General features: G+C 46.5%; 1 protein-coding gene across 15 annotated transcripts in view; it reads left to right on the top strand.

Annotated features, from left to right (window-relative positions):
- Anks1b (ankyrin repeat and sterile alpha motif domain containing 1B) overlaps positions 1-24,043 on the top strand; it is a 946,206-nt gene extending 922,163 nt beyond the window's left edge. For 6 of the 15 annotated variants that reach the window (XM_042693314.1, XM_042693311.1, XM_042693325.1 and 3 more), the window contains 3 exons: positions 1,579-1,716; positions 20,217-20,384; positions 23,780-23,938. In XM_042693314.1, the coding sequence (XP_042549248.1) occupies positions 1,579-1,716; positions 20,217-20,384; positions 23,780-23,887 (414 nt within the window). In that variant the 3' untranslated portion in view covers positions 23,888-23,938. Of the gene's footprint in view, positions 1-1,578; positions 1,717-20,216; positions 20,385-23,760 lie in introns of all 15 variants that reach the window. The other 9 variants (XM_042693313.1, XM_042693310.1, XM_042693321.1 and 6 more) reach the window with 3 other exon arrangements.
- The last annotated feature ends 2,512 nt before the right edge of the window (positions 24,044-26,555 follow it).

Below are 26,555 nucleotides of genomic sequence, written 5' to 3'. Positions count from 1 at the left end.
TCATTACCTGACTTACATAACTGTAATCCCTCTGTGCATCACCTTTACAATGTATATTAATTAATTTCTCTTTTTTTTGCCAGTCCTGGGCTTGAACTCAAGGCCTGGGCACTGTTCCTAAGCTTCTTTTGCTCAAGGCTAGCACTCTACTACTTAAGCCACAGCACCACTTCCAGCTTTTTGTGCTTAAGTGGTACTGAGGTATTGAACCCAGGGCTTCATGCATGCTAGGCAAACACTCCACCACTGAGTCACATTCCCAGCTCATTAATTAATTTCTTTTAAAAAAAAAAGTTTCTAGATGGGCACCAGTGCCTCATGCCTATAATCCTAGCTACTCAGGAGGCTGAGATCTGAGGACTGAGGTTCAAAGACAGACCCAGCAAGAAAGTCCATGAGACTCTTATCTCCAATAAATCACCAGAAAACTAGTAGTGGTGCCATGGTTCAAGCAGTAGAGTGCTCGCCTTGAGCTGAAGAGCTCAGGGACAGCACCCAGGCCCAGAGTTCAAGCCCCACAACTGACAGACAAAAAATGTTTCTAGCAGGTTTTGCAGGAAAAATAATGCTCTGTGGTTATTTTGTATTTCAGGACAATGGTACTAAACCACTCTCAAGCAGGCAGGGATGGGATGAGGGGGGGGGCACAGAGAAATGCTAGAAAGGAAAAATGAGATTCTTTCAGAATAGAAAGGGAGAGTCGACGAACAGCATTAAAGTACTTTTGAAAGAGCCTGATTTCTGCAGATGATCTCAGACTTCAGCCCTAGCTGCACACTTGACCTGCAAGAGGCACTGCAAGCAAGGCTCATCTTCTCACCTGTAAGATGAAGGCAGTAACAGCAAACCACATCCCATCATATACACGGAGGGGTGAGGGAAGGAGAGATGATCATACATCCAAGGCCTGAATATTGCAATATGGTGCCCCCGGTCCTGACCCTATGTCTTAGACCACCTGCGGCTGTGTCTGCCTTGGATCTGGGGGACAGGGTGGGTCACAAGAAGAGGGCAGAGGTTGGAGGTGTAGTTCCATGATGGGGCGCATGTTCCCTGGCATAAATGAGCCCCTAGTTTCCATTCTCAGCACCTCAAAAAAAAAGGAAAAAGAACAGGGAAAGCATAATGGCAAGGGAATTGGACACCTGCTTGGGTCACTGTTGAGTGACAAATGATCCTCCCTGGGCAGAAGTAGCAGGAGGCAGGGCTGCATACCAACAGCTGGACGTGGGGAATGGAAATGGTGAAATGCTGCGTAATTACAGTCTCTTGCAAAAGCGTCTGCCACCCAGCTTTTCTCAGAAGCGTCTGCAGTGCCTGCTTCCGTGCACAGCACCTGGTGGGAGCCGCCGCTCCAGGATATGACTATTTTAAGTTGTTTTTCATTAAATGAAAACATCTCTTCCAGACCCAGAGTACATTTGCCCACAGATAGTGTGCTGAATCACTTTGAATGTTGCTAGTCTAGAACATTCTAGAAAAGAAAGCACCTGCTCCCCAGGTTACTTGCCTTGGTCCTAAAATGTGCTGTTTTGCCTAGGAAAGCAATGGTTATTTATGTCTTATTTCTTCCCCCAGAACATAATTGCTGAGCATGAAATTCGTAATATTTCCTGTGCTGCCCAAGACCCTGAAGACCTCTCAACGTTTGCTTATATCACAAAAGATTTGAAGTCCAATCACCACTACTGTCACGTGTTTACTGCCTTCGATGTGGTGAGTCTCACCTTCTTTGGACAGATTATTTCCCAAAGTATGCCTGGATTTTAATGAAGGCCCAACTTGTAATTCACCTGTCATCTTGGCTTGTCTGCTGTGGATTAAGGTAGAGCAAGCAAATTGGTTGGTTCATGTGGCCATAACAACATACCACATCCTGAGTAGTTTAAACAACAAAATTTATTTGATCACATTTCTGGAGGCCAGAAGTCCAAGATGAAGGAACTGGCAGGTTGGTTTCTTGTGAGAGTGCTGAAAAGAAGGCTACCTTCCTCCCTGATCCTCACATGGCCGTTCCGTTGTCCATGAATGTTTATGTCCAGAGTTTCTTGTCTTGCAAGGACATCAGTCAGATGTCCCTAGTGAGTTCCTTTTAACTCAGTGATCTCTTTTTTTTTTTTTTTTGTCGGCCATGGGGCTTGAACTCTGGGCCTGGGTGCTGTCCCTCAGCTCTTCAGCTCAAGGCGAGCGCTCTACCACTTGAGCTACAGCGCCACTTCCTGTTTTCTGGTGGTTTATTGGAGAGAAGAGTCTCACGGTCTCTCCTGCCCGGGCTGGCTTTGAACGACGATCCTCAGATCTCAGCCTCCTGAGTAGCTAGGATTACAGGCATGAGCCACCAGCGCCCGGCACTCAGTGATCTCTTTAAAGGCCCTGTCTTCAAATACCAGCACATCCTGAGATACCAGGGGTTAGAATTTCAACCTAATGGTGAGAAGTGGGGCGTGGGTCACAATTTAACCCATAACACCAAGTATAAAGTTCTTTGGCGTCCTCAACTTTTGGCTTTTTCATAATTTATGCAGGCTCAGCATTTTCCCCTCCCACCCCCATATTATACTTCTCCATTCAACTCAGCGCTGTACTCCTATCTTGGTATCTCAGCTGTCTGCACTCAACTACCTGCTTCACTTTTCAACTTGAGAAATTTCTTTCTGCCTCTGGTACCCAAGTACAGTGAAGAGCCTCTAGCCTCCTTATTTCCTTAATACCCCTGTCAGTTGTTTAGCAGCCATTTCTAAATCCAGTCATAATAGATGGGCTTGCCTCCACAATATTTACAGTTTTCTGTTTTGCATAGCCATCAAATTAGACACTTAAAAAAATAATAATTGAGAGCTCCAAGCCCTGGCCCATATGCTCATTCACAAGTGAGTCTTAAGACTTCCTTGTGATATTACACCACTGATTCTATACTTGTCATTAAGCCTAAACACTAATTTATATGTTACAAATTTAGCAAATGAAAACAGTTCAAGAAAACAACAAATGTTCCTGTAGGTATCATATGCCCTCAAGATAGCACAAATTGCCTGAAGATGTTTCTAATATAGAATACCCGGAATTATACAGGTGGACCAAACAAAACAGATATGACTGTATGTGAAATAACGTATAATCAGAAGAATCAGAAAATGCCACATTAACTTGGTTATTCTGCTCTGATCCCAGGCTGTGAAGCACAGATTTAGAGAATTAAAGAGAAGTAACAGTCATATATTTTAGGAGTCGGCCTACAGTTCAGTGTTAGGAATAAAAGGCCATTTGGAACAATCTCTTCTGGTTCTGACACATACACCATGGACCAAAGCCAGCGCCTTCCAAATTTACACCATCCTGAGGTCTGTCGCTCACATTCACGCTCATAACCTTTTTATCCTGCTGCACATTGATCAGCGCTTTAGGTTTCTAGTGATTGGAAATGAGAAAGAATGCTCATGGGCCGTTAGAAATATTCCTTCTATTTTTGGAAGCATGAGGAAAATAATGTAAAAGCAGTAGGTGGTAACAGTAAGGATGGTAAAGCAGAGCCTCCAAGGCTGCTCTAAATACTTCTGGATGTGGTTATTTGTACGAGATTGAAGTGTTGATTAAAGTAATTTCATTTAGGGTTTGTGAGATGTATTAGAATTCTGACGCCTGGCACAGAGTCTGCCATTCTTGTAAATGTTTCTTAAACAAATTTCATTCTATCCACATGTACTTTGGGTCTCGGGCTTGGTGTCATAGAACATACAGTCCACATTCACATTCCAGACTAGCTGCCTCCTCACTCCCAAATGGGAGCAAATTTGAAGACTTTCTGAATCAAGTTTTCTCATCTATAAAACAAAGATAAGATTTGTGCCCCCCACAGGTTTTTACCAGGATTGAAATGAAAGAACATTCTTGGAGAACCTAGTAAATAATAAGAGTCCCTTCTCCTTCTCTCTTCTCCTTGCCAACTGACATCAACTGGCAGCCTGTCCCTTTTATTACTAAAGAAAAAGATAGGCTTGCCAGAAGTATATTTATCATGTAGAGTTTCCCCAATGCTATTGTAAAACCTTCAAGTGAAAGTACTAAATAAGGGTAAAGTAGGCTGCTGGGCATGACACTGGTGGCTCACACCTATAATCTTAGCTACTCAGGAGGCTGAGATCTAAGGATCATAGTTTGAAGCCAGCCTGGGCCAGCTGAAAGTGGAGCTCAAATGGTAGTGTACCAGCCTTCCCCAGGCCCTGAGTTCAAGCCCCGGGATTAGAAAGAAAAAAAATATGAGGCATAGTGACAACATGCCTATAATCGCAGCATTCAAGAAGCTAAAGCAGGAAATTGGCTTACAGGAGCAAGCCTTGCTGCTTGTTAACTAAAAGAGAAACAATAGCAAGAAAGCACTGGTTCTTCAGACCCTGCTGCCTCTCAGCAGTGTTTTCACCATCATCACCATTAGTATTCCAGTGCTTTTCAGGATGATCCCCAGCATATCCTTGCACAACACAGCATTTCTTTGCATACAATTGGTTTTTAAGGTAATATATCATTTGCTTTCATGAACGTATCCAAAGTATTATTCTGTATTCAAGATAAAAGTGTAGCCATCTGCCCTATCGGTCTGATGAAAGAAGGGGGAAGAGCAAAGAAAGAAAGATGCAGGGGGAATTGTAACTCAAACTGTTTATCTTACAAGCAGCATAGGTGTCCCTGATACATGTGGAAACGTGGAGACTTGCTTCAGCTTTATCTTTTCATCCAGATGTTTGATTTAATGTAGACACTCCAGTTGAGCATTCTCATATCTGCTCTGAAGGATTTTCGTCTTACACAAATCTGCCATTTTAATCCTCTCTAGGTGAACACAGTTTGTCTAACTTCAAAAATAGCAACAAAGGCCACCAGGCTTGACCTGGGCCTTTGAGCAATTCCGAATGCAACAAGCTTTCCTTGTACTTAAAAAAATATTTTTTAAAAACTCTTTGAACAGGGATTTTGTATTTATATATAGGGCAGTTCAATATTTCAGTCCAATCTTAAAGCCTTAAACTTCTTTTGATGAATGTCAGTCTCCTGGGACACAAAAAAGGAAATATTTTGGAAGGATGGAGGGATGGAAGGAGGAAGAGAGGAAGGGAGGGACCTTTGAGCTGATAGAGATGAGTATGAAAACATTTCTAATTGCAAGCTTATTGCTTCTTCAGTCCTGTAAACCTTTTATCATCTGTGTGATTTTCATTTGTTGGGTTTTGTTTGTATGTTGCCAGTCCTGGAGCTGGAACTCAGGGCCTGGACACTGTCCCTGAGCTTTTTTAACCTAAGGCTAGCATTCTGCCACTTGAGCCACACCTCTACTTTTGGCTTTTTGGTGGTTAATTGGAGTTAAAGATCTCACAGACTTTCCTGCTCAGACTGGCTTCAAGCCACGATCCTGAGATCTCAGCCTCCTGAGTAGCTAGGATTCCAGGCGTGAGCCCTCTGGTGCTCAGTGACCTGTGTTTTTAAGTACTGCCATCATGTGGTGTGTTTTCATCTGTTCCCACCAAGAACATTCAGTGTCCAGCAAGCTTTCAGGTTATGGACAGTTAGATTTGAAACTTAGCATTTTCCTGTGGAAATTCTGTGATCTAGGAAGAACCACAAAGCTAGAATGAGTTTTAACATGGTTTTATGTACAGTGCACACTGATGCCTTGAACATGCACAGATGCAAGGAAGGCACTGGAGAGTGCTGTCTCCACATTTACCTGGCCCCAGGAGCCTTTTTCAGAGCACTTTTTGCAAGGTTGGCCTTCTGCAGAACACAATTGGCAAAATATTACACCGGATAATTCCTATACCCGTTTCCATTACTTTAGAATCTACAATAAGTTCAACTTATGATAATTTCAGTTTTAGATGACAGGGAGATGAAAATAATTCTAAAGTGAAACAGAATTGGGAATGGCAAGAACAGAATCCAGTCTGTTCCTACAGGTGAATCAAGGCTACCTTGCAATTCTAGAATTTTTGGCCGCACTATGGTCATAGCTAATTTCAATTCACATCACTCACTAGGTAAGCCTGTAGGACAAAAGGTTTCCAAGCTCCAGTGGTGTCTTGGGAGAAGAGGAAGCAGTGGGGATGATGGTAAAGAAAAATATGTTATTACCAGACCAGAAGTTACCAATGGTAAGAGTAGATTCAGCTTCCACTCCTGCACTCATTCCTTAAATGGAAGTCAGGAGATTCTGTGCAAATAGGACTGAGAGAGTGAGGGGCGCCCAGATGCTTCCTAAGACGCTAAGGGTGAGCCACACATACAACCAAGGCAGCCTGAAAACTTATCTTCCGTACTGTGTTCACTCAGTTGTTCTAGATTCTTCAGTAGTAAAGTTTCTCAGTGATAAGTATTTTTAATTGCATTTTATTGTAAAGATGCTGTGCAGAGGGGTTACAGTTACATGAGTAATGAGTATCTTTCTTGCCAATCGTTGTTACCCCCTCCTTTGTTTTTCTCCTACTATTCCTTCCTTCCCCCTCCCCCAATGTTGTAGAGTTCATTTCCAACCTAGTGTCTTATGAGTATCATTGTTGCAATGGGTCCTTGTTTCAGCATTTTGTTATTCCCCTTCCCTCCCCAAATTAGATAAATGTATTTACAAGATGTAAGGTGCCAAAAATCAAATACAGTGACAACAGGAGATATACCAGAGGGGTAAGAACATACAATAGAAACAAAAAAAAAAATCACATAGTTCATTAAAAACAACAATAACAAAGAAAAACCTCTTTTGTCCATATCTTGGGGTTCATTTCACTTAGCATCATCTTATCTGGTCATATTTTTTAGCTTTTCTGCTCATCTGCTAAGATTATCCTAGGTTATACTAATTATTGCAAATGAGGGAAACCATGGGACCTATATTTCTTTGTGTCTGGCTTACTTCCCTTAATACGATTTTTACATAGGTTTATGAGAAGGATTTCGGTGGGTTCTCTGTGGGAGCATCAGATGTGCTTTAGAATCTGGAGAGGTCATTGAAATGGTTTGCATTTGAAAGATTTCCTCTTTCTGTTTTCTCTTTTAAGTAGCATTGAAAGCCATGCCTCTGCTGCTACAGTAGCTCCTTGCTAATTCGAACTTCATAAAGAAAGTGCTCGCAGCCTCTGGTATTTTTAACCACGCTCATTTTTCTCTTACTTACTACTCCCCAGTTCTGTCCTCCTCAGTGTGCATTGCACGGCCAGGCGGAGGCTGGCTCAGCCAAAAATGTTACCGCCGTGGTGCTGGGGGGTGGGCGCACGTGTCCCTATGCTTTCTTCACGGAGTGTGGGCCATGAAAGGATCCAAACTGGAAAGACAAAAATGACAGCATGCAGGAAAACATGGTCAGCCCACTGGCCTAGCATGCAGTAGTACTCCACCAGCCACTGATGCTGAGCAAGCCAAAGCATAGGAAAGAGCAGCATCTTGGAGAAAAGGCAGCAGTAGGGATGGAAGCATTAGGAAATGTGAATGTTTAAAATGAATTCTCTTCCACTCCTTCCTCAGATGAGGGGCACCTACACCAGCCTTACTTTGGGTCTGCTGTGAATTGGTTTCTTAGTGTTCTCATCAGGTTAATGAACTGTAAATTCCTAAACCCTTTCTTAAGCTCTCAGTGAAGTATTCAGGTTCTTGGGGGGGTGGGGGGGACGGGGGGGGGGGGAGGACAAAAAGTATTCATGGCTTACATTGCAGCGGTTGTGAGAAATTTAAAGTATAAAAGAAATGTTGGCTATGAAGGTAGTAGTGGTGTTGGTTTTCTTCTGACAACTAAATATTGTTTGTAGAAGAAGGTTGTCTTTTTCATTCCCTTCCTCGTTTTGTTTTTTTTTTAATAAATAAAAATGATCTCAATCTGTTTGACAAAAGTAGACAGAAGGCAACAGGTAGGAGGATCACCTTGGAGTCAAGCCTAGGGAAATTGTGAGATCCTACCCAAAAAACTAACTGAAGAACAGTGAGTGTGGCTCAAGTGGTACCACACTTGTCTAGCAAGTGGGAGGCCCTGAGTTTAATTCACACTACTCAAAAAATAATAATAAAAGGAAAAAATATGGTTAGTTTCCCACCAATAAGTAGAGGTGCTACTTCACCTTGCATGTAGAGTAGAAGCCATTCCCTAACTTGTCCAGCCAGCTGAAATTTAGCAAGTCAGGAGGGATTACATGGAGCAATGACTCTTAACTGAATTAAGGAAAAAATAGGAAGACAGCACTTCCAGCCTGTGGTCCTTCTACAGCACGTATACTACTCCTTCAACACTATCTAATAAAAGAATAGAGGGCTGAGAATGTGGCTTCGGAGTAGAGTGGATGAAGCCCTGTTTGATTGATTCCTCAGTACCACATAAGCAGAAAAAGCCAGAAGGGATGCTGTGGCTCAAGTGGTAGAGCGCTAGCCTTGAGCAAAAGAAGATCAGGGACAGTGCCCAGGCCCAGAGTTCAAGCCCCAAGACTGCGGGGGGGGGGGGGGGGAATAAATTAGCATTGCTAGATTTCATTCTTATCTCCACTAAGAATTAGTGAAGCCATTAAGTCGAAAGTGAATGGGTAGAGATATCTTTTCTCATTTTTTTGTTGTTATTGTTGAATATTATCAGTGAGTTAACAATCTATTTTTTGTAAAGTTAAAAAAAATTTAAGTATTCTGATTTCTTTATAGTTGGATTGCTTTACACACTTATATATGGATAATCAGCCATCAGTATCTGAGGGACTGGTTCCAGTACCCTGTGCATACCAAAAAACACAGATGCTCTAATCTTTCATATAAAATGATGGAATGTTTGCTTAAAACCTACACACACCTGTATGTTTTACATCACTTCTAGATTACTTAAAATGTCAATGGTATGTAAATACTTCTCATCCTATATTGTTTACTGGATAAAAAGAAAAAAAGACATCTGTACATGTTCCACACAGATATATTTGTTTGCTACAGATAATGATCCACTAACACAGAGAGATGAGTATATTCATGACACCACCCTCCAAAATATTTTAAAATCAAGTGTCACACTTACGGATGAGGTCTTTAGAATCAGGATGATTTTGAATGCCAGATTGGCTCTTCCCAGCTGCATTGTTTGGGCAAGGATACCTCTCCTCAGTTTCCTCATCCATAAAATAGAGATAACAATAGTAGCCACCTTTGGATACTATAAGGATTGAATATGGTAGCACATACCCATTTTCTAAAACATAGTGCTTTAGCCCATGAAGATGGGGAGGGAACAGGAAGAGGAGATAGAATGATGTTTATTTTCATCATCAGACCCTGGGTGAAGATTTATGCCCTAGGCTTTTATTTACAACGTATTTGCTGCTGAAGGAAAGAGTGAAAATCCATATAAATACAGTATTCCTTTATTTATTGTGTCTACCATGAGTCAGACAAAGGTCTGCGCTCCCCAGAGCTCATAGTACTGTTGTAAAAGCAGGATCGTAAACAAATAATTATAATAAAGTCATAGCCTTGCCATCCTGGAGTTATGGCAGCACACGGCAGGACAAGATCTCCCAGAGGAGGGATACTCCGGCTGGAAACCGGATGTTCAGTTGGTGTGAGCATGTGGTAAATTTGGAGGCATGACAATTCATTAATTCACTTCAGAATGATGAGCTCGGGGCATTAGGTAGACATCTGCAATGAGCAAAGAAAAAGTCACTTCAGTTTACAGTCAGCCTCCATATCCACAGGCTCTGCATCCCTGAATTCAACCGACCATGGATTTAAAAGACTTAGAAAAAAAATTGCATTTATACTGAACCGATACAAACTCTTTTTTTCCTAGTCATTATTCCCTTTAAAAATGTAATATGACAATAGTTACATAAAAGTTCCTAGGTATTATAAATAAACTAGAGATGATGGAAGGGACACAAGAGGATATATATATAAGTTGTATGCTGTAAATGCAGCACACTTTGGAGTATCCCAAGAGAGGTCTTGGAAATCAATCAAGGAAATAGGCATGTCCATTGGAGAAATATTTTCCACAAGGTTTAAGCTAAGGGCTTAAATTTGCTGAGTGCTCCCTTTTTCCAGGCTTCCTAAATTAGTAAAGAGTTTACGGCAGCTTACTCACACCAGGAACTTCCACTGAAGAGGAAGGAGAGGTTGAAATACACCAAATCTCTCCTTTCTGCCTTTTTGTCAGGTCCTTGCCAATCAGCTTGATTACATGTGACCCTCAGGTGGGTGTGAGGGGCCTACTGGCCATCCACTTTGGATAGAGGTTCCATAAAGACAAGTAACCTCCATGGAAAGTCTGGACCATTCTAAGAAAAAGTCATGACTTAGCAAGTAGATCCAACCCAAACTTGAGATGAGGCATGATGTTGAACCTTAGCAGGCAGCAGAATGCTCTACCATCCTCAAAAGTATGATTTATATAAAGTCATCCCAGGGCTAGGACACAGTACTAGAGTGCATATCTAGTATGTGGGAAATCCTGGCTTCAAAATGCCCAGTAGTACAAAGAAAGGTTCCCGAAGCTGAGTATGGTGGTGCACATACCCATAGTCCCAGCACTTGAGAGGGTGGAGAGTTCCAGGCTAGCCTGGACTACACAGCAAGAGCCTGTCTCTACACACACACACACACATACACTCTCTCTCTCTCTCTCTCTCTCTCTCTCTCTCTCTCTCTCTCTCTCTCTCTCTCTCTGATGGCTGATGGCACTGGGGTTTATACCCCACCTTAATCTAAAAATAAAACAAGTAAACCTACCCTGAAAAAAAAAAGTATGGTTTGTGAAGAATATGTAATGGCAGGCAAAAACTGTGATATAACCTTCTGTGAACAAAAACAGCTTATGAAACTGCACATTAAGTATAATTCTAATTTTGTATGTAAATTCACATATATAAATATGCAGATAGTGTATAAAAGTATATGTGTGTACTCAAATAAAAAATTCAATAAAATGTTTGCAGTAGCTGGGTACTGGTGGCTCATGCCTGTAATTCTAGCTACTCAGGAGACTGAGACCCAAGAATCATGGTTTGAAGCCAACCCGGGCAGGAAATTCCATGAGATGCTTACCTACCTACAATTAACCACCAGAAAACCAGAAGTGGAGCTGTGGCTCAAGGTGGTAGAGCACTGGCCTTGAACAAAAAAAGCTCAGGGATAGAGTCCAAGCCCTGAATTCAAGCCCCATAACCAACCAAAAAGAAAAAAGAAAGAAAAATGTTAGCAGTAGCTTTATCTCAACAGTGCAATTCTATAGATGAATTTAATTTTTGTCTTTTATTCATTGTATTTTCAGTATTGTTCACATGCACCCCTATCATTATTGAGAGTAGGAGAAATTTCATAACTTTTATTAGATAGCTGAAATTAGCCCTAAAGAAGGAATCTAGCCAGGTGCCAGTCAATCATTCCTATAATCTTAGCTACTTGGGAGGCTGAGATCAGTTCACAGTTCAAAGCCAACCAGGGTAGATAAGTCCTTAAGACTCTTATCTCCAGTTAACCAGCAAAATACCAGCCTGGAGGTGTGGCTCAAATGATAAAGAGCCAGATAGGAGTGAAAAGGCTGAGCAAGAGCACAAGGTCCTAAGTTTAAGCCCTGGTGCTGGCACACAAAAGAGAGAGAGAGAAAGAAAAGGAATTTGCATGTTAGCCGGTTGTCAGTCCTCATCTAGACAGGCTTAACAACATTCCTCATATTTATCTTTAAATATTTAGACCCAGAATTGGAAGTATCTCTGTACGTTATCCAGATTACTTTCTGGCTTGGTACATGAGAGAATTAGCTCTAAGGAGAACTAAAGAGATGAATTCTGTGAAGATAGCCAGAATATTCTCAATTATTTTAGCCTCAGGATGAAGGTTCAGAAAGTTGTAGATGAGGTTTACCCTAGCTCTTAAAAAAAGAAAAAGAAAAAAGAAGGAACAGAGTCCAAAGCAAAGAGAAATAGAATATCTCTTGGGAGATCCCACCCTTGGACCCAAACTAAAGATACCTTCCTCTGTCTTCGAACCTTCCCACATTGCTGGTATTGGTTCAGCATGTACCCATGAGGAGAGAAGATAGAAGGAAGGGATTGGCTCTGGCCATCCACATTCACCCTTGTCTCTGAAGTGCAGGTCTCCTATCTTAAGGGCCAGGCAGGTTTTGTCACGTGATATAATGAATGCTCACTGGCCACCTGTCATACATCAAGCCCTAGACTTGCACAGCCCTTGGAGACTTGAGCCCTGGAGGCAGTCAGTCACCTGGCGGGGGGGGGGGGGGGGGGGGGGGCGGTGAGGTGGGGAGTTATATGATAGAGTAGGTGGAAACATGCCAGAGATGTGTGGGCTACCAAGAAGAGGCATCTGTTTAGCCTGGGGTGACATGAAGGGGAATTCAGAGACACCTGGAGGTTCAGCCACCTGAGGTGACTCTTAAAGACTAAGCAGTAGCTTCGCCCAGCAAAGGTGGGATCTTAGAAAAGGGTGTATTTATTACCAGTAACAAAAGTCAGTTCATAATAGATAGAATGCCCAGCCATTTGGAATAGTTTGAGGGTAGTATAGTAATGTTTTCTAAGATGACATCCAGTCCCTTGGTCATGGCCTCTTGAAGCACTGGCTAGTAGATTGTTGAGTCCTATGGTCTGGGCTGTGTAGCATAGCATCAACTCTGCATGCCCTTCTAAACAGCTCATGTCTTTTTTTTTTGCCAGTCATGGGGCTTGAACTCAGGGCCTAGGCACTGTCCCTGAGCTTTTTTGCTCAAGGCTAGTACTCTACCTTGAGCTGTAATGTCACTTCTGGCTTTTTCTGTTTGGGTGGTACTGAGTAGTCGAACCCAAGGCTTCATACATGATAGGCAAGCACTCTACTACTAAGCCACCTTCCCAGCCCACAGCTCATGTCGTCAATGTCCCAACTGTATCTGCAGTTGACCAGGCAAAAGCCTGGCAATAGCTTTTGTCATTAGAAGATTCTAGATCTCCCACTGTAGAAGGAGACCAAAAAGTCACCTGGATCAGACTGACTGTACTCCCTCTCCTCACTGGCAATGATGGGGGCCATAGAGAGGCGGCCTCTGATGGATTTAGCCCAGGCAGCTGATTCAGCACTCTGACCATAGTCTCTGTCACTGATGTGCACAGGTGCAGCAGATCCCCAAGGCACCTCCATCCTGGGCTTCCAGGTACAGATGTGGCCTTTGCCTTGCATATGTCAGGTCTGTAGCTCTTCCTGGTGTGGGAGAGCCTCTCCTGAGCTCAGGAAGTGCTCTGGAGGCATAGAACAGCCAGGTCCTGGTTGCCACTTTGGATGCTGTGGAGCCAACACCTTTGTTTCCATTCTAGTCAAGGAACTGCAGCCATTGTTTTCCCACTGCTAATGGAAAGTACTGTCAGTCAGATCTGAATGGACCACTGGCAAAGAGCAGCTTCACAGTCTGGATCCAGAGAGCCCCCTCTGCCTGCGGTGTTCCTCCCCACTCAGCTTGCTTCCTCTGTGTACACCCTCCAGAGGATGAGCAGTCTGTTTCTGTGTCTGTGTCTCATGTACTGGCTCAGCCATTTTGTCAGTCCTGGGGTAAACAAAAGTAAGCTCTGGATAAATGTCTAAGTGAATGCATAATTATAAGTCTATACAGGATTTCAGGCAGCCTTTAGAGATAGGTATGATAAGTCTAAAAATGTAGATCCACACAAATCTGAATTACAGTAAAAGGAAGATCTATACCTATGGCAGGACTGCCCTGGTCTGAAATTAGCCCTGGTTTGAATCTTGGCTTTGACACCAAGTCATTGTGTGAACTTGGCCAACTTAGTCAATGGCACTGATGCTGAGTCTCTTGCATGTGGAAAGTGGCACTGTGGCTTGAAAGGGGGATGCTAGGGGCTGGGAAGGTGGCTCAGTGGTAGAGTGCTTGCCTTGCATGCCTGAGGCCCTGGGTTCGATTCCTCAGCACCACATAAGCAAAAAGAAAAAAGCCGGAAGTGGCGCTGTGGCTCAAGTGGTAGAGCACTAGCCTTGAGCTAAAGAGCTGAGGGACAGCGCCCAGGCCCAGAGTTCAGGCCCCATGACCGGACCCAAAAAAAAAAACAAACGAAAGGGAGATGCTAATTCCTCCCCTGTATGGTGTTGTGAAGGCTATATGGTCCACAGAAAACCAAGACCTGAGCCGGGTGTGCACACCAAGCAGAATCAGGCGTGAGCGGCTGAGATGCTCTTTCATCTTCAGTGTAGAAGTCTCAACTCTGTGGTTCAAATCCACAGCTAGGAGAATAGGTTGGCTCATGCCCACATACCAGCATCTTTCAGTTGGGCTTGATGGAAGCTAGGCTATAAAGCATTAACTCTTTTTAATGTGCTTGGAGAAGAGGCTTGGGGGTTGCAGTTGAAGGAAGAGCTAGGCATTTTTAAATTCAAAGCAGATGTAAGAATTGTCATCAAATGTGAAAAACTAAAGAATCTAAACAAGATTCATGGCCAAATGGATGGCCAGCCTGTTGGCACATGGAGGTGGGCCATGCTAACACCTGCACACAGATCCTAGATCTTGGTGGAATACCGTTCCCAGCCAAAGAAAGAGACACATGGGTTCACACATGTGAACCATAAAGAATGAATAAGACCATTTTGAATTCAAAAGCTTTCACTTATTTATACTTGCTATCAAAGCAAAAATAAAATAGAAAATTGTGTATTAGGATTGCAGGAAATTCACATTTTTATTTGAGCAAAGATGAACACAAAAAACATTTAAAGAAAAACGTCATCCACTGTTGGGGAGTAGCTTAGTAGCAGAGCACTTGTCTTGCGTATGCTGAGGTCCTGGGCTCCATCTCCAGCACCACAAAAAAGAGGGGAAAAAAGAGAACGGCCATCCACAATCTCAACACTTATAACTATTATTAACATTCAGGAAAGATCTCTGTTTTCTGTGCATACATTTTTAACAGCTTTTTTTTGTTCTCTTTTTTTTCCTTGAAACAGGATCTTAAAATCCTCTTTCTTCTACCTACCAAGTGCTTAGATTACAGGCATGTACCACTATGCCTGGCTTTTACGCAGCTTGTTAATCTTTTTTTAAATGACTCAATTTTCATTTTAAATGACTACCTAGTTAATATTCCACTGCATGGAACCAGTATGCTAACTGTATACATAATATACTATACTTAATCAGTCCCCTGTTCCTGAAAATTTTACATACTATAATGAGCTTTCTTGTACATATGCCATTGAACTCTTGAGCATAGATTTTCAGACTAAGAAACTAAGAAATTCATTACCTGGGTATCAGATCTCATCCTAGGAGACAGATTGTCCATAATCTATGAGGCAGTTTTTCTAATATCAAGTTGATTGATAATGCCAGGTTACAGCTTCATTCACTCGGAGGCAGGCCAATGAGAGGCATCTGTTTGTCTCTGCATGAGTCTTTGAGAGCTGAAGATAGACTTGGTGGGCCTTTTTGCTTCCCACATTCATCCTGTGAGCACTTCCTGGACCCTATAGACTAGGCATCAGCTAGGTGCCAAGGATACAGTCCCTGTCACTTCAGAAGAGCTCAGTGAATACCCCGATGATGTGAAACCACAGCCCTGGCTGCCTTGAGGAGCCTACACTAAATACCAGCGGCTCACATAGGCCCATGTTGCTTAAGAGAATAACCCTGCATTCCCTGGTCACTCTCAGATCTGTGCTTAAGATAGATTCTTCAAGTCCTCTATTAGAGCAATTCTTAACACGTACATTGAAATCCCTGTAGAAGAGGGGACATGGTGATGTGCATTGATCCCATTGAATCAGGACACTCCCTGCCTTTATCCCAGTTGTTGCTGGAGCCGGGAATGTTGACTGTTCAGTCAAGTCACAAAGGACAGACATCCTATGTCTAAAGGATGTCCCCTAACTGGTCCTCTCATGAGACCCTAACCGGTTTCATCTGAAAATGGAGCAGTCATCCAACAACTTTAACTTTGCTTCAAGTATGCTTTCAAGTGGTCAAGAACAAAACATATCAGCATGGATTCAAATACCAGCCCAGGCAGGTGCTAGAATCTGAAGCAAATTAACCTTTCTAGGCTTAATTAGATCTCACATGTAAAAGGAAAATACTAATAGACCTATGGGCACAGAGATGTTCTGTGAACTGCATGCTACGGCCGACATAGGGCGCTTACCATGGTGCATGGCACAGTAAATGATAAAGGCTAGCCAGTGTGGTCATTACATAAAACAATGCCCTTCGTGAGCCTCAACATGATCCAGTAAGGTGGGTACTGTGAGTAGCATCATCTCCCATTTTGTGATGAGAAAAGCAAAGCTCCAAGTAGGCAGCGTACAGTAATTATTCCCCAGGCCCCACCAATCCATGTGCATTCCTGTTTCCTTTTTACACTGCTGGTCGGAGTAAGGTAGAAAAAAACTTACTCAAAGCCACAGCGCATCTCAAGAAACTCATACTGGAAAAGTCAAGGCAAGGAATATGTTTCTATTAATAAGCTCCAGGAGGAAGGAGCCCCTCAGAGACCGGTGGCAGGGGTGCAACATTTAAGAGGTAATATGTGCCAAACTAAGAGTTCGAATTCATACCCAACAGAGTAACCAGGATGAGAGTGTGGCCTTGCTGGCTTAAAAGGACACTGCAGCTCTGCAGTTTGAACTATCAAATGGAAAGAAACCTCGGTGCTCCCCGGGCTCCTGTGACCAGGATGGACCAGCAGCTGGGAGGCGGGTGGCTCTGGGTTGGGCTCCAGTGCTACTCATAGCAGCCACTCGTGCTGCCCGACAAGGGAGGATGCAGTTACAGACTACACCCCAGTGGGCAGCGGCATGGGACAGCATAGCCACTTTATTATGGTGACATTCCTGTCGGTCAGGATTTGGGCTGTCACTGTGGTTCTCTGCTCCACACAGCATCTAGAGCCTCAGCTCAGATCGCTCCTCCAGGGCTTCATGCCTGCGGGGGAGGGGGTCCTCTACAAGTGTTCTACTGGATAGCCCCCCTGCATGAACCAGTGCTCCAAGAAAGCCCCAGCAGAGTCAGGGCCACTCCCAATTTGCATGACAATTGAATTGTCATTATGTTATAACTACTATGCTAATATAATTGATGCATTCTTCTTTTTTAAAGAAAACATCTTTTATCATTGTATTGGTCCATTAAGTTAATTGAGGTACAGTATTTTTTTTTCATTTACAAGGTAGTAGCTTATCAAGCAATACAAATTCTGTGTTTACCTCAAAATGTAATAGTAATCCTATAGTAAACAACAAACAGAATCTTTTTCCTCCTTTTTTTTTTTGCCAGTCCTAGAGCTTGAACTCAGGGCCTTGGGCACTTTTCCTGGGCCTCTTTGTGTTCAAGGCTAGCCTCTACCACTTGAGCCACAGTGCCACTTCCAGCTTTTTCTGAGAGGTTTATTGGTGATAACAGTCTCACAGGCTTTCCTGCCCTGGCTGGCTTCAAACCACGGTCCTCAAATCTCATCCTCCTGAGTAGCTAGGATTACAGGCCTGAGCCAAACCCGGCTTGAACAGAAGTTTTATACAGATAGATGAGAACCAGAAGTAGACAAAAATCTCATGCTGGCATCAAAATTCAGCAACATTTTTTTCTACACTTTATAATCTCTAGCTTCTAAAACAAAGATTAATGGTCTTTAATGCACAATTAATTAAATACTACTGCAATAGAATTTTTATTCTCATCCCAGCAATATGGGCCTTCTGGATAACAGCCATCTTCCTATTGCACACAGTAGGATATTAACCGAAGAGTCCACAAGAATGATTGGGCAAATGGGGCTTCCTGCCCCGTTGGAGTATGTGCCTGCCTCTAGCATTCGAAAGGCCCCGGGTTTAAACCTAAGAAAGATCACCTGCACCTGCACCGAGGGCTGGTGCAAAGGGCTTTGTGCCAGCCTCAGTGCCCATGGGCCACCCTGGTGTCCAGTATCCATACTTCAAACATTAAGACTGGGGCTGGGAAGGTGGCTCAGTGGTACAGCACTTACCTCACATGCATGAGGCCCTAGGTTCGATTCCTCAGCACCACATAAACAGAAAAAGCTGGAAGTGGCTCTGCGGCTCAAGTGGTAGAGCACTAGCCTCGAGCTGAAGAGCTGAGGGACAATGCCCAGGCCAAGTTCAAGCCCCATGACTGACAAAAAAAAAAAATTAAGACTGCAGAAAAAATAGAAAAATATAACAAGATCCAACTCTTTATTATACCTCATCATAAAAAAATCACTATAAAGCATTATAAAACAAAACCAAAGCAAAAGGTCAAGGAGAACTCAAGCCAAACCAGGAGGGGTGGATTGGCAGAAAATTGGCTGCAGTCCTGTCTCTGTGTCTTCTTGGAGTAGTTTCTTAATAGCAGAAACAAAGTTAAAACAAAAGAGCAAAACCTCTAGCCCATTACCCTGCAGAACTTCTCAGCTTCCCATAATAGTCATGTGAAAAATCTCACTTGCTCAAAAGAGCAGCTCCAGCTTCCAGTCGATGACAGCCGGGCATGAAGCTACTCTCACTTACAGGAACTTGTTTTAGGCTAATGACAAAGAAATTCACACTTTAAGCTCTCTGGCTCTGCCTTGTAAAGGTCGCGTATAATACGGCCACTAGGTCTCATACCTGCCATGAGTATCTGCCACAACGTCCCCCACGGATGGACACTGACTCTCTTGCCCAAGAGCAGTGAGCCAGACTAAGGGCTGCCCCCTCTGTGAGTCAGGAAATGGGGAGCCTCGTCCACCTTTCCCAGCATCCCGTGCAGCACTGAGAGGCAACGCTGACAGTGTAGGCAGTGGGAAGTGATGGTCAGAGCTGTCTCCCAGTCCTCCTCCACTATCATTTGTTGGTTTGTTACTAATTTACTAGTCTGACTCATTCCTGGAGGCAAAGACAGGCTGCGTGCGCTGCAGGGAAGGGCCCAGCTGCTGTGCAAGATGCACTCTTGGCATCACATGTGTCATGCAGGCCCACTGTTACCTAGCAAACAGCTCGGGGGTGCCAGGTTCATCCTCTGTCAGACCAACTCTGCAGCTCAGAGGTGTTTTCCTACTTAATTCTGTGACCATGACATTGACCTAAAGTCTGATGGGTCTAGAATCCCCAGGATTCTTCCCCATGGTCTCAGAAAATTACCCAGTGTCTCTGTATCCATGTTCAGCAGGCCCTAGGACAGTCTCCAGACTTCTCTCCAGAAAGCTTACAGTGTGGTGAGTAAGGGTGGAGGTGGGCGGGGACAGGAAGGCACAGTCGCATCTCAGCAAAGGCAGAATGCTGTCTGCGATTTGGAGAAACCATGCTGAGACATTCTAGGGTCATTTATAGGATAAAAAATTTAGGATCGATGGTGCCTGTGCTCAGCTAGCGCAGTAACCTCGAGAACATTCCCAGGCTGAGCTGTGGTGATTGGGAAAGTGTTTGCCTAGCAGGTCTGAGACCATAGGTTCAGTCCCCAGGCATACACCGACTTTGCTGTACTGGGAACTCAGGGTTCTGAAGACCCTGCATCTCTGGGGCCCCGTGTCATGTTCTCTCAGTGGGAGAAGACAGGGTAGAGCTACACAGAGAAGAAAAGACGAAAGCCCAAGATAAGCTGCTCAGAGAGAAGGAAGGTTAGAGATGGACTGATGGTGTGATGGAAAGTCAAAAACAAAGAGAAGAACCTTGCTCCCGGTGTGGCTTGGCACAGCATTCTGGCCCGACAGACTCTCCTGTCTCTGGCTGGTTTGATGATGAAATATAGACTGGACCCACAGGGAGAGATGCAGCCTTAAGAAATAGACGGGTAATTGGCTCCGTTCGCGCACTGTTTGCACGCTCGCTGCTGCCACTGAGAGACTCCACACCAGCATGACTAATGCCTCTCCCCTCCGCCGAAATTAGATTTTGATTGTTTCGTAGACGTTCACTGGTAAAAAGACCCAAACTTCTCAGGAACGCCTCCCCTGGAGCGAGTGGGCAGGGCCTCACAGCCTGGTGGAGGCGCGCTTGCGCTCCCCCTCCCCGCCCATCTGTCCATGCCCAGGGCCGGCCAGCGGCGCTGAGGGGCCAAGTGCAGACCCTGCATGGAGATGGATAGCTAAAGCCTTGTGTCCAGGCTCCACAGATGTGAGTGAGTCACTGCGGCCTCGGTGCGGTAGAGCGAGTTTGCCCCCAAACCGTGCCCTTCAGCCTGGCAGCTCCTTCAGACCTGCCATGTGCCCCCCAGGGTAAATGCTTTCTCCTTTCTCTTGCAGAATCTAGCTTACGAAATCATCCTCACACTGGGCCAGGCATTTGAGGTGGCTTACCAGCTCGCACTGCAAGCAAGAAAAGGGGGACATTCCTCCACACTCCCGGAAAGCTTTGAAAACAAGCCCTCCAAGCCCATCCCCAAGCCCCGCGTCAGCATTCGCAAGTCCGTGGTAAGTAGAAGAGAGGTGTCCCGCAATCCTGAGCTAGGAGGGAGGAGAGGGTCCGTGAGCCCCGCCCTGCGGGTTGTGGCTGCCATTTAGAATCCAGCTTTGCTCTACTCCCTACCCTCTTACTCTTTCTTAGTCTTGGGGGGGGGAGGGAATCCCATCTTCTCTCTCACCTGTGGCAGCAACAGTGGGAGGCAGGGGTACAGACAGGGCACTTCCAGGCCTCCGTGCCAGTCATCACAGGGCAAAGCCTCTCCCAAGCCCCTGGGCTCCAGAGAGATTCACAGAGGCTCAGGGAAGAGCGTCCCTGTCCCCCCAGTTGGTAGAAGCTGCTTGTTGCGTGAGGCCCCAGAGCCAGCCTTGCGAGGCTGATGTCCCCGGTCCAGGGGCCTTCCCTCCCTCCTGCCGCTGAGCTTCCCCTCCGGTGACTGTCAGAGGGACAGCCCTCCCTCCTCATCATCATCTGCCTTCCTTTAGGAACTTCCTTTCCTTCCTCCCTCCCACAGGCTCTGCAGACATCCTGTCCCAACAGGCTGCATGACTTCCAAAGCGGCCTCCTCTGCTAGTAGAGACACCCCAAAGCTGGAAGGTTCCCAACCCACCTCCCATCTGCTTTCTGCTCCAGCTGCCATCCTGCGTTCTAGAAACCCTGGCACTGGCACCAGGCAGCCCCCCCGGAGTGCATTGCCCTCTCCCCCCCAATCCTTCCATCTGTCTCCTCCTCCCCAGGGGAGCCCCCCCCCCTTGCCCCCTGTCATGGAAATAGGTATTCCTAACATTTGCAGAGCGGCACCTCCTTGGTGACCGTGTGGCTTCTGATGTACAAACTTTCTCTTGGGGGGACACGCACGTCTCACTTTTGGCAACTCTGGCACCCAGGGGCGGTCCCTCCACCCCTGGCCTCTCCATCCTTATAGCTTTCTTCTCTGCCCTAGGTGAGAGCTTTTCCCCCACCCCGCCCTCACTCCTGACTGCTCATCAGTGACCTCATCCCTCTGAAGACCTTCACTCCACCCCTGGCCCTCCCGCCTCTGCCCTCTCTACCCCATGGCTCCCAGTTCTCTCTCTTCCTCTCTCCCTCCTCCTCCCCATCCCTCCCCCCCTCTTCTCTCTCCCCTGCCCTGCCCTTCCATCAGAACTCCAGAGGCACACATCAGAGTCAATTTTTTTTCTGGAGCATGAACTTCAGGCCCAGGCACCATCCCTGAGCTTTGTCGCTCATGCTGACACACTACCACTTGAGCCATAGCACCACTTCTGACTTTTTGGTGGTCAGTTTGGTAGGCAGACCTTCCTGCCTAGGCTGGCTTTGAACCTCTGCCTCCTGAGTAACTAGGATTAAAGGCATGAACTACCAGAACCTGGCTTAATTAAGATTCATTCATTCATAACCATTTCTACCGTAAGATTTAGTAGACATCTAAAACTTGGTGTATCAAGCATAGACTTTTCCCCCAGAACTGCCTCCCTCTCCACCTTCCCAGATCAGTAGGTAACAATGTCTGTGCACCATGCTAAAAATGGCTCATCAGGCTAAAAATGTATAAATCACCTTGATTCTCCACCTCCGTCCACCCCCTACCCACATCTGTATCCAACCCAGAAACAAAGCCCCTTCACTGCCCACCTAGAACATTCCTCCCATCCGCCCAGTCCCCCTCCTCTCACAAAGCCCACACATCCTCTCCTCCACACTGCAGAAACCACACCATGGTACCCAGGTCCCAAATACCCAAGCCTAGCTTCTCATTACAGTCCCTGATGCTCAGGCCTGCCCATTCTTTTGACTATGAAACTCATTCCTACCTGATGCCTTTGCTTCACCTGTTTGCTCCACCTGGAATGTTTTCTCCCTGATTTCTTTATGATTGTTCTGTCTTGTCATCTATGAAGAGGCTTCTGACCACCCAGCCCAGGCACACTGAAGCTTTATTGCCTGCTTTTAATTTAGTGTAGCATCTATTAACTGAGGTTGCTGTTACCTGTCTTCTTCCACACACACAAAAATAATAATAAAATAAAAATAAGCTTCATGTATGCAGGAATCTGTGTTGTCACAGCAGGGCCATAACGGGCCTTCAGTGCATGTGAAAAAAAAAAGATGGGGCTAAACAAATGAGGGCTTGAGAATAGCGTTACCACACGAGTCTGAGAATGAGTGGGCTGCTGCAGTCTATAGTGTCTTTGGAAGTACTGAATTCCTTCTTAGATAGCCGGGATGAATGTGTGGGTAGCAGGTATCCCCCTCCCCGGCTTCACTGCGGTCCCCATGGACTTCTCCCAGGAGAGCACAAAGGGCTGAGTACCATGCAGGCTCCTAGAATATTTATCCAGACACTTGCACTGGAAAACCGGGAAAAAAAAAAAAAAATCCAGTGAGTGCTGCTGCTGGCCTTGCCTGCCTCGGGATCTGTCCCTTCAGTTCGCATGCTGGCTCGGCCCCCCCCCCCCCCTTTAGTCGCTAAGACCATCAGAAGGCCCACACCGCCTTGTGGAGCCATAGGAACAGCCAGCCTCGGTGGGCACCGATCCCGCAGCCTGGGGGGGGGGGGGGGCTGCAGTGCCAGGCTGGGTGAGAATGGGCCAGGGTGGCCAGGCGGGGCAGACTGGGCATCGGAACCACCTAAGGATGAGGCTGGGGGGGGGGGGGAAGGCTTCCTTATCAGGCCCCTCCTCGGAGCTCAGAGCTCAGCCCCTCCAGGGCCAGCCACGCACGCACACAGCAGCAGTGACGGGCCGTCCTGCCCACCTGCTCCCCTCTCCACGCCCCCCCCCCCGCCGTGCCCCCCGCCCCGCACAGTGCGCCAGCAGCCACAGCCTTCTAGTAAGATCCGCACCTGCTCTCCCTCCCTCCCTCGCCAGGCCGACACCTGCGGGGCCCCCACTTCTCCCTTAAACACAGCCTCACTCCCTCCACACCGTGTTGACTCCACCAGAGCCGCCCCGCGCCCACCGGGCCAGGCGCGGCCCGGAGCGTGGCCCGGGTCCGGGGAGCGCGGCAGGCAGAATGTCCGCCTGTCGGGCCGGTGTGGTGGAGGAGGGGCAGACGGGGGTGTCCGGCCAGGGCGGGAGGCGAGCGCACGAGCGGGGTGCGCTTCGGTCCCGAGTGTCACGGGCGCGGCCCCTGGGGGAGGCGGTGGCGTCGAGGCCTGCGGGCGGGCGTGAGCGCTGCGTGCGCCGGGCGCGGGCAGGCCCGGGGGGCGCGGGCGCGCGGATGCGGAGGACCCGCGGGAGGCCGGGGCCACGGGTCGGGGGTGGCGATCCAGGGCTCTCCCGGCCGTGAGGGGGGCGGCCGGGCGCGGGGCGCGCGCGTGCGGGGCGCGCGGGGTGGGTGGCGGGTGCGGGCCGCGCCGCACGGCCGCCGGATAACGGGCATCAGCCTTTCTGTTTTAAAGCAGATCGACCCTTCTGAGCAAAAGACTCTGGCCAATCTGCCGTGGATTGTGGAGCCGGGGCAAGAAGCCAAGCGGGGCATTAATACCAAGTATGAAACCACGATTTTCTGATAGCCGCCGTCCCGTCCTCGCGGCGCCTGGCTCGCCAGCCGTCCCGGAGCAGGCTTTCCTCGGCGGCCCGGCCCGGGAGGAAGACTGCTCTGCTCGCGCCCGCCGGGGCCGGCGCTCGGCGAGGGGGGGGGGGGGCTTTCCCTCCCGCACCCTGCCGCCGCCGCTGCCGCCGCCGCCGCCGCCGCCCGGGAGCCGCGGCCGCCCGGCCGCGCGCGTGCGTGCGTGCGCGCGCGCGCGCGCTCGGAGGCGGCGCGGGCCCCACCCCGCGCGGCCGCGGCTCCCCCACTCCCGCTCTGCTTCCGACGGGGGAGACGCCGTCCAACGCGGTATACATAGAGATTTCAACAACAACAAAGTTCTTTTCAAAATAAAAAAAAAAGTAGGGCGGACGGCGCGCCGCCGGGGGCTCACCACCCGGCCCGGCCCGGCCCGGCCGCGCAGAGCCGCGCAGCGAGCGCCTGTGCAGCGGGAGCCGCCGCCGCCGCCACCACCATCACCACCACCACCATCATCACCACCACCATCATCACCACCACCATCATCACCACCACCATCATCACCACCACCACCATCATCACCACCACTATCATCACCATCATCATCACCACCATCATCATCACCACCACCATCATCATCACCATCATCATCACCACCATCATCACCACCACCATCATCACCACCACCATCAGTCAAATCGTCCCGCTGAGCCGGGTGGAGCGCAGCGGGACCGAACCACCTCCACGGCTGCCAGCAAGCCCTCGCCCCCCTCTCCATGGGTGCGTTTTCTGTGTGATCAGGTCTGTGGGGATAACGAAGAAAGAAAGAAAGAAAAACCCTTTCACTCATCCTTGGTCCCGAATTTAAAACACGCCAGCACCGAGGAGCGGGGGGGAGCCTGTGTCCTGTGTGACTTCCTCCTCTTAAACGAATGTTTCCACTACGCATGGGTGAGAAAACCAGGTTCGCCGTGCGCGGCGCTTCCACACAGGTCTCCCGCGACCAGCGAGAAGGACGGAGGCCCCGTGACGGGGGAGGCCCCGCGCGGCCCCCAGCGCCCGTCCCGCGCCCGCGGCCGGCGGAGAGCGTTTTTATAATCTTGTGTTGTAAAAGAACATATTTAAGAAGCATCATCATCGTCATCATCATCATCATCATCATCTTGGTCCAGGGCTCCTGCTCTCTCAAGATTCCTGCCATTTGGAAACCTTGTATGAGAAAGGTGTTAATAAGATTCTATCACAAAGAGGTTTTTTTTTTTTCTACAAAATATAAATACACACAAAAAAAAGATTTAATTCCAAAGTAATAAAACTTTTCTTGAAACAAAAATAATAACAATAAATGTTTGCTTACTATTTGACTAAATAAAATTTACTTACATTTCTTTAAGGTATTTTAATTTTTTAATGTCTCTGTGGAGTATTTGTATGATACCATAATGTATATTTGTGTAGAATCAAATTATATAAACAGTACTAATATCATTATAGAAAAAAATGACATTTTAATGTATATTGTTCTAACCAACCATATATTGTGACTCATTTTGAAGTTCATATAGCGATATTGATAAATTGTGGAATTGTCTTATTAATGTTTTTTATTAACCAATATTACTTTAAACCTGAGATGATCACATCAGTTGGTGAGTTTTGAAGACTGACTAAATTTTATTTCAAACTGACGAATATATATGGTTTTAGTTCAGTGTTGAGGAATTTTAATACAATATTAAATTACTTGAACTGAACGGTTCCTTGTACATATTTTGCCTATTCACTGTTGATATGTATGTAGAGTAAATGGAGAGTAAAGTAACACTAAAATATGGAACCAAAAGGATATTGTATAGGAGCAAAGTAAATGGTAGCTCTGCTAAAACAGAAGCATATGTGTAAATAAGCTTGGGCTTCCAGTTATAAATTTTGTAATTTTTGTCATTATTTATATCCTATAAAAAGCACACAAAATAAAAGAGAGAAGTTGTACAGCTGCCGGAGCATGGCTTGGTTCTGTGAGCCCTCCCCTGCCCCCTTCCCGGCCCAGCCCCTTTTCTTCCCAGGAGCAGCGCTGAAGGTCTAAATGTGGAGAAAATGCACTCATTTCCAACCTCAGGCAACCTGAGGAAGAAACACTGGCCTTTTCTAAAGCTTGAATTTCAGCCAAAAGCCTCCACTCTTTGTTTAATTAGTAGAGTGATTTCTAAGGAGGAACTGACAAAACTCAGAACGGGAGAAAAGCACCTTCAAACTAGATCATTCCTACAGTATCACATAGGTGACATGCTTGGAACATCATCTGTGCCAACATTCATTGGTCTTTTCCATTTCCCTGCAACACAGGTGCTGGTTCTAAAGTGACTGGGGTCAGAGTCCCTCTATTCTATGGTTGGTGACAGTTAGCATGTCATATCCTGTGAGCTGTCTTACTCTGTTACCCTCAGAAACCCATACCAAAACAATCTTGGAGTACTCTCCATATAAAATGCAGAGGCCCGGTGCTTGGAACCCCCAAGAATTAAAGCAGTCCCCCCGCTCCCTTCGCCCCCAGGGCAGCTTTCCTAAGGAGGTGGTGGTTTTCAATTGAAATGCTTTCTCTTGGGCTGGTTTGGTCCCTTCCTTCGCTTGCTTACTAGTGAATCAGCAATCCCCTCATTATCTCTGTGCAT

Source organism: Dipodomys spectabilis, unplaced genomic scaffold (genome assembly GCF_019054845.1).
Source record: "Dipodomys spectabilis isolate Male_0828 unplaced genomic scaffold, ASM1905484v1 ptg000163l, whole genome shotgun sequence".
Lineage (NCBI taxonomy): Eukaryota > Metazoa > Chordata > Mammalia > Rodentia > Heteromyidae > Dipodomys > Dipodomys spectabilis.
The sequence above is the reverse complement of the archived record's forward strand: the minus strand, read 5'-3'. Positions and strand labels throughout refer to the sequence as shown.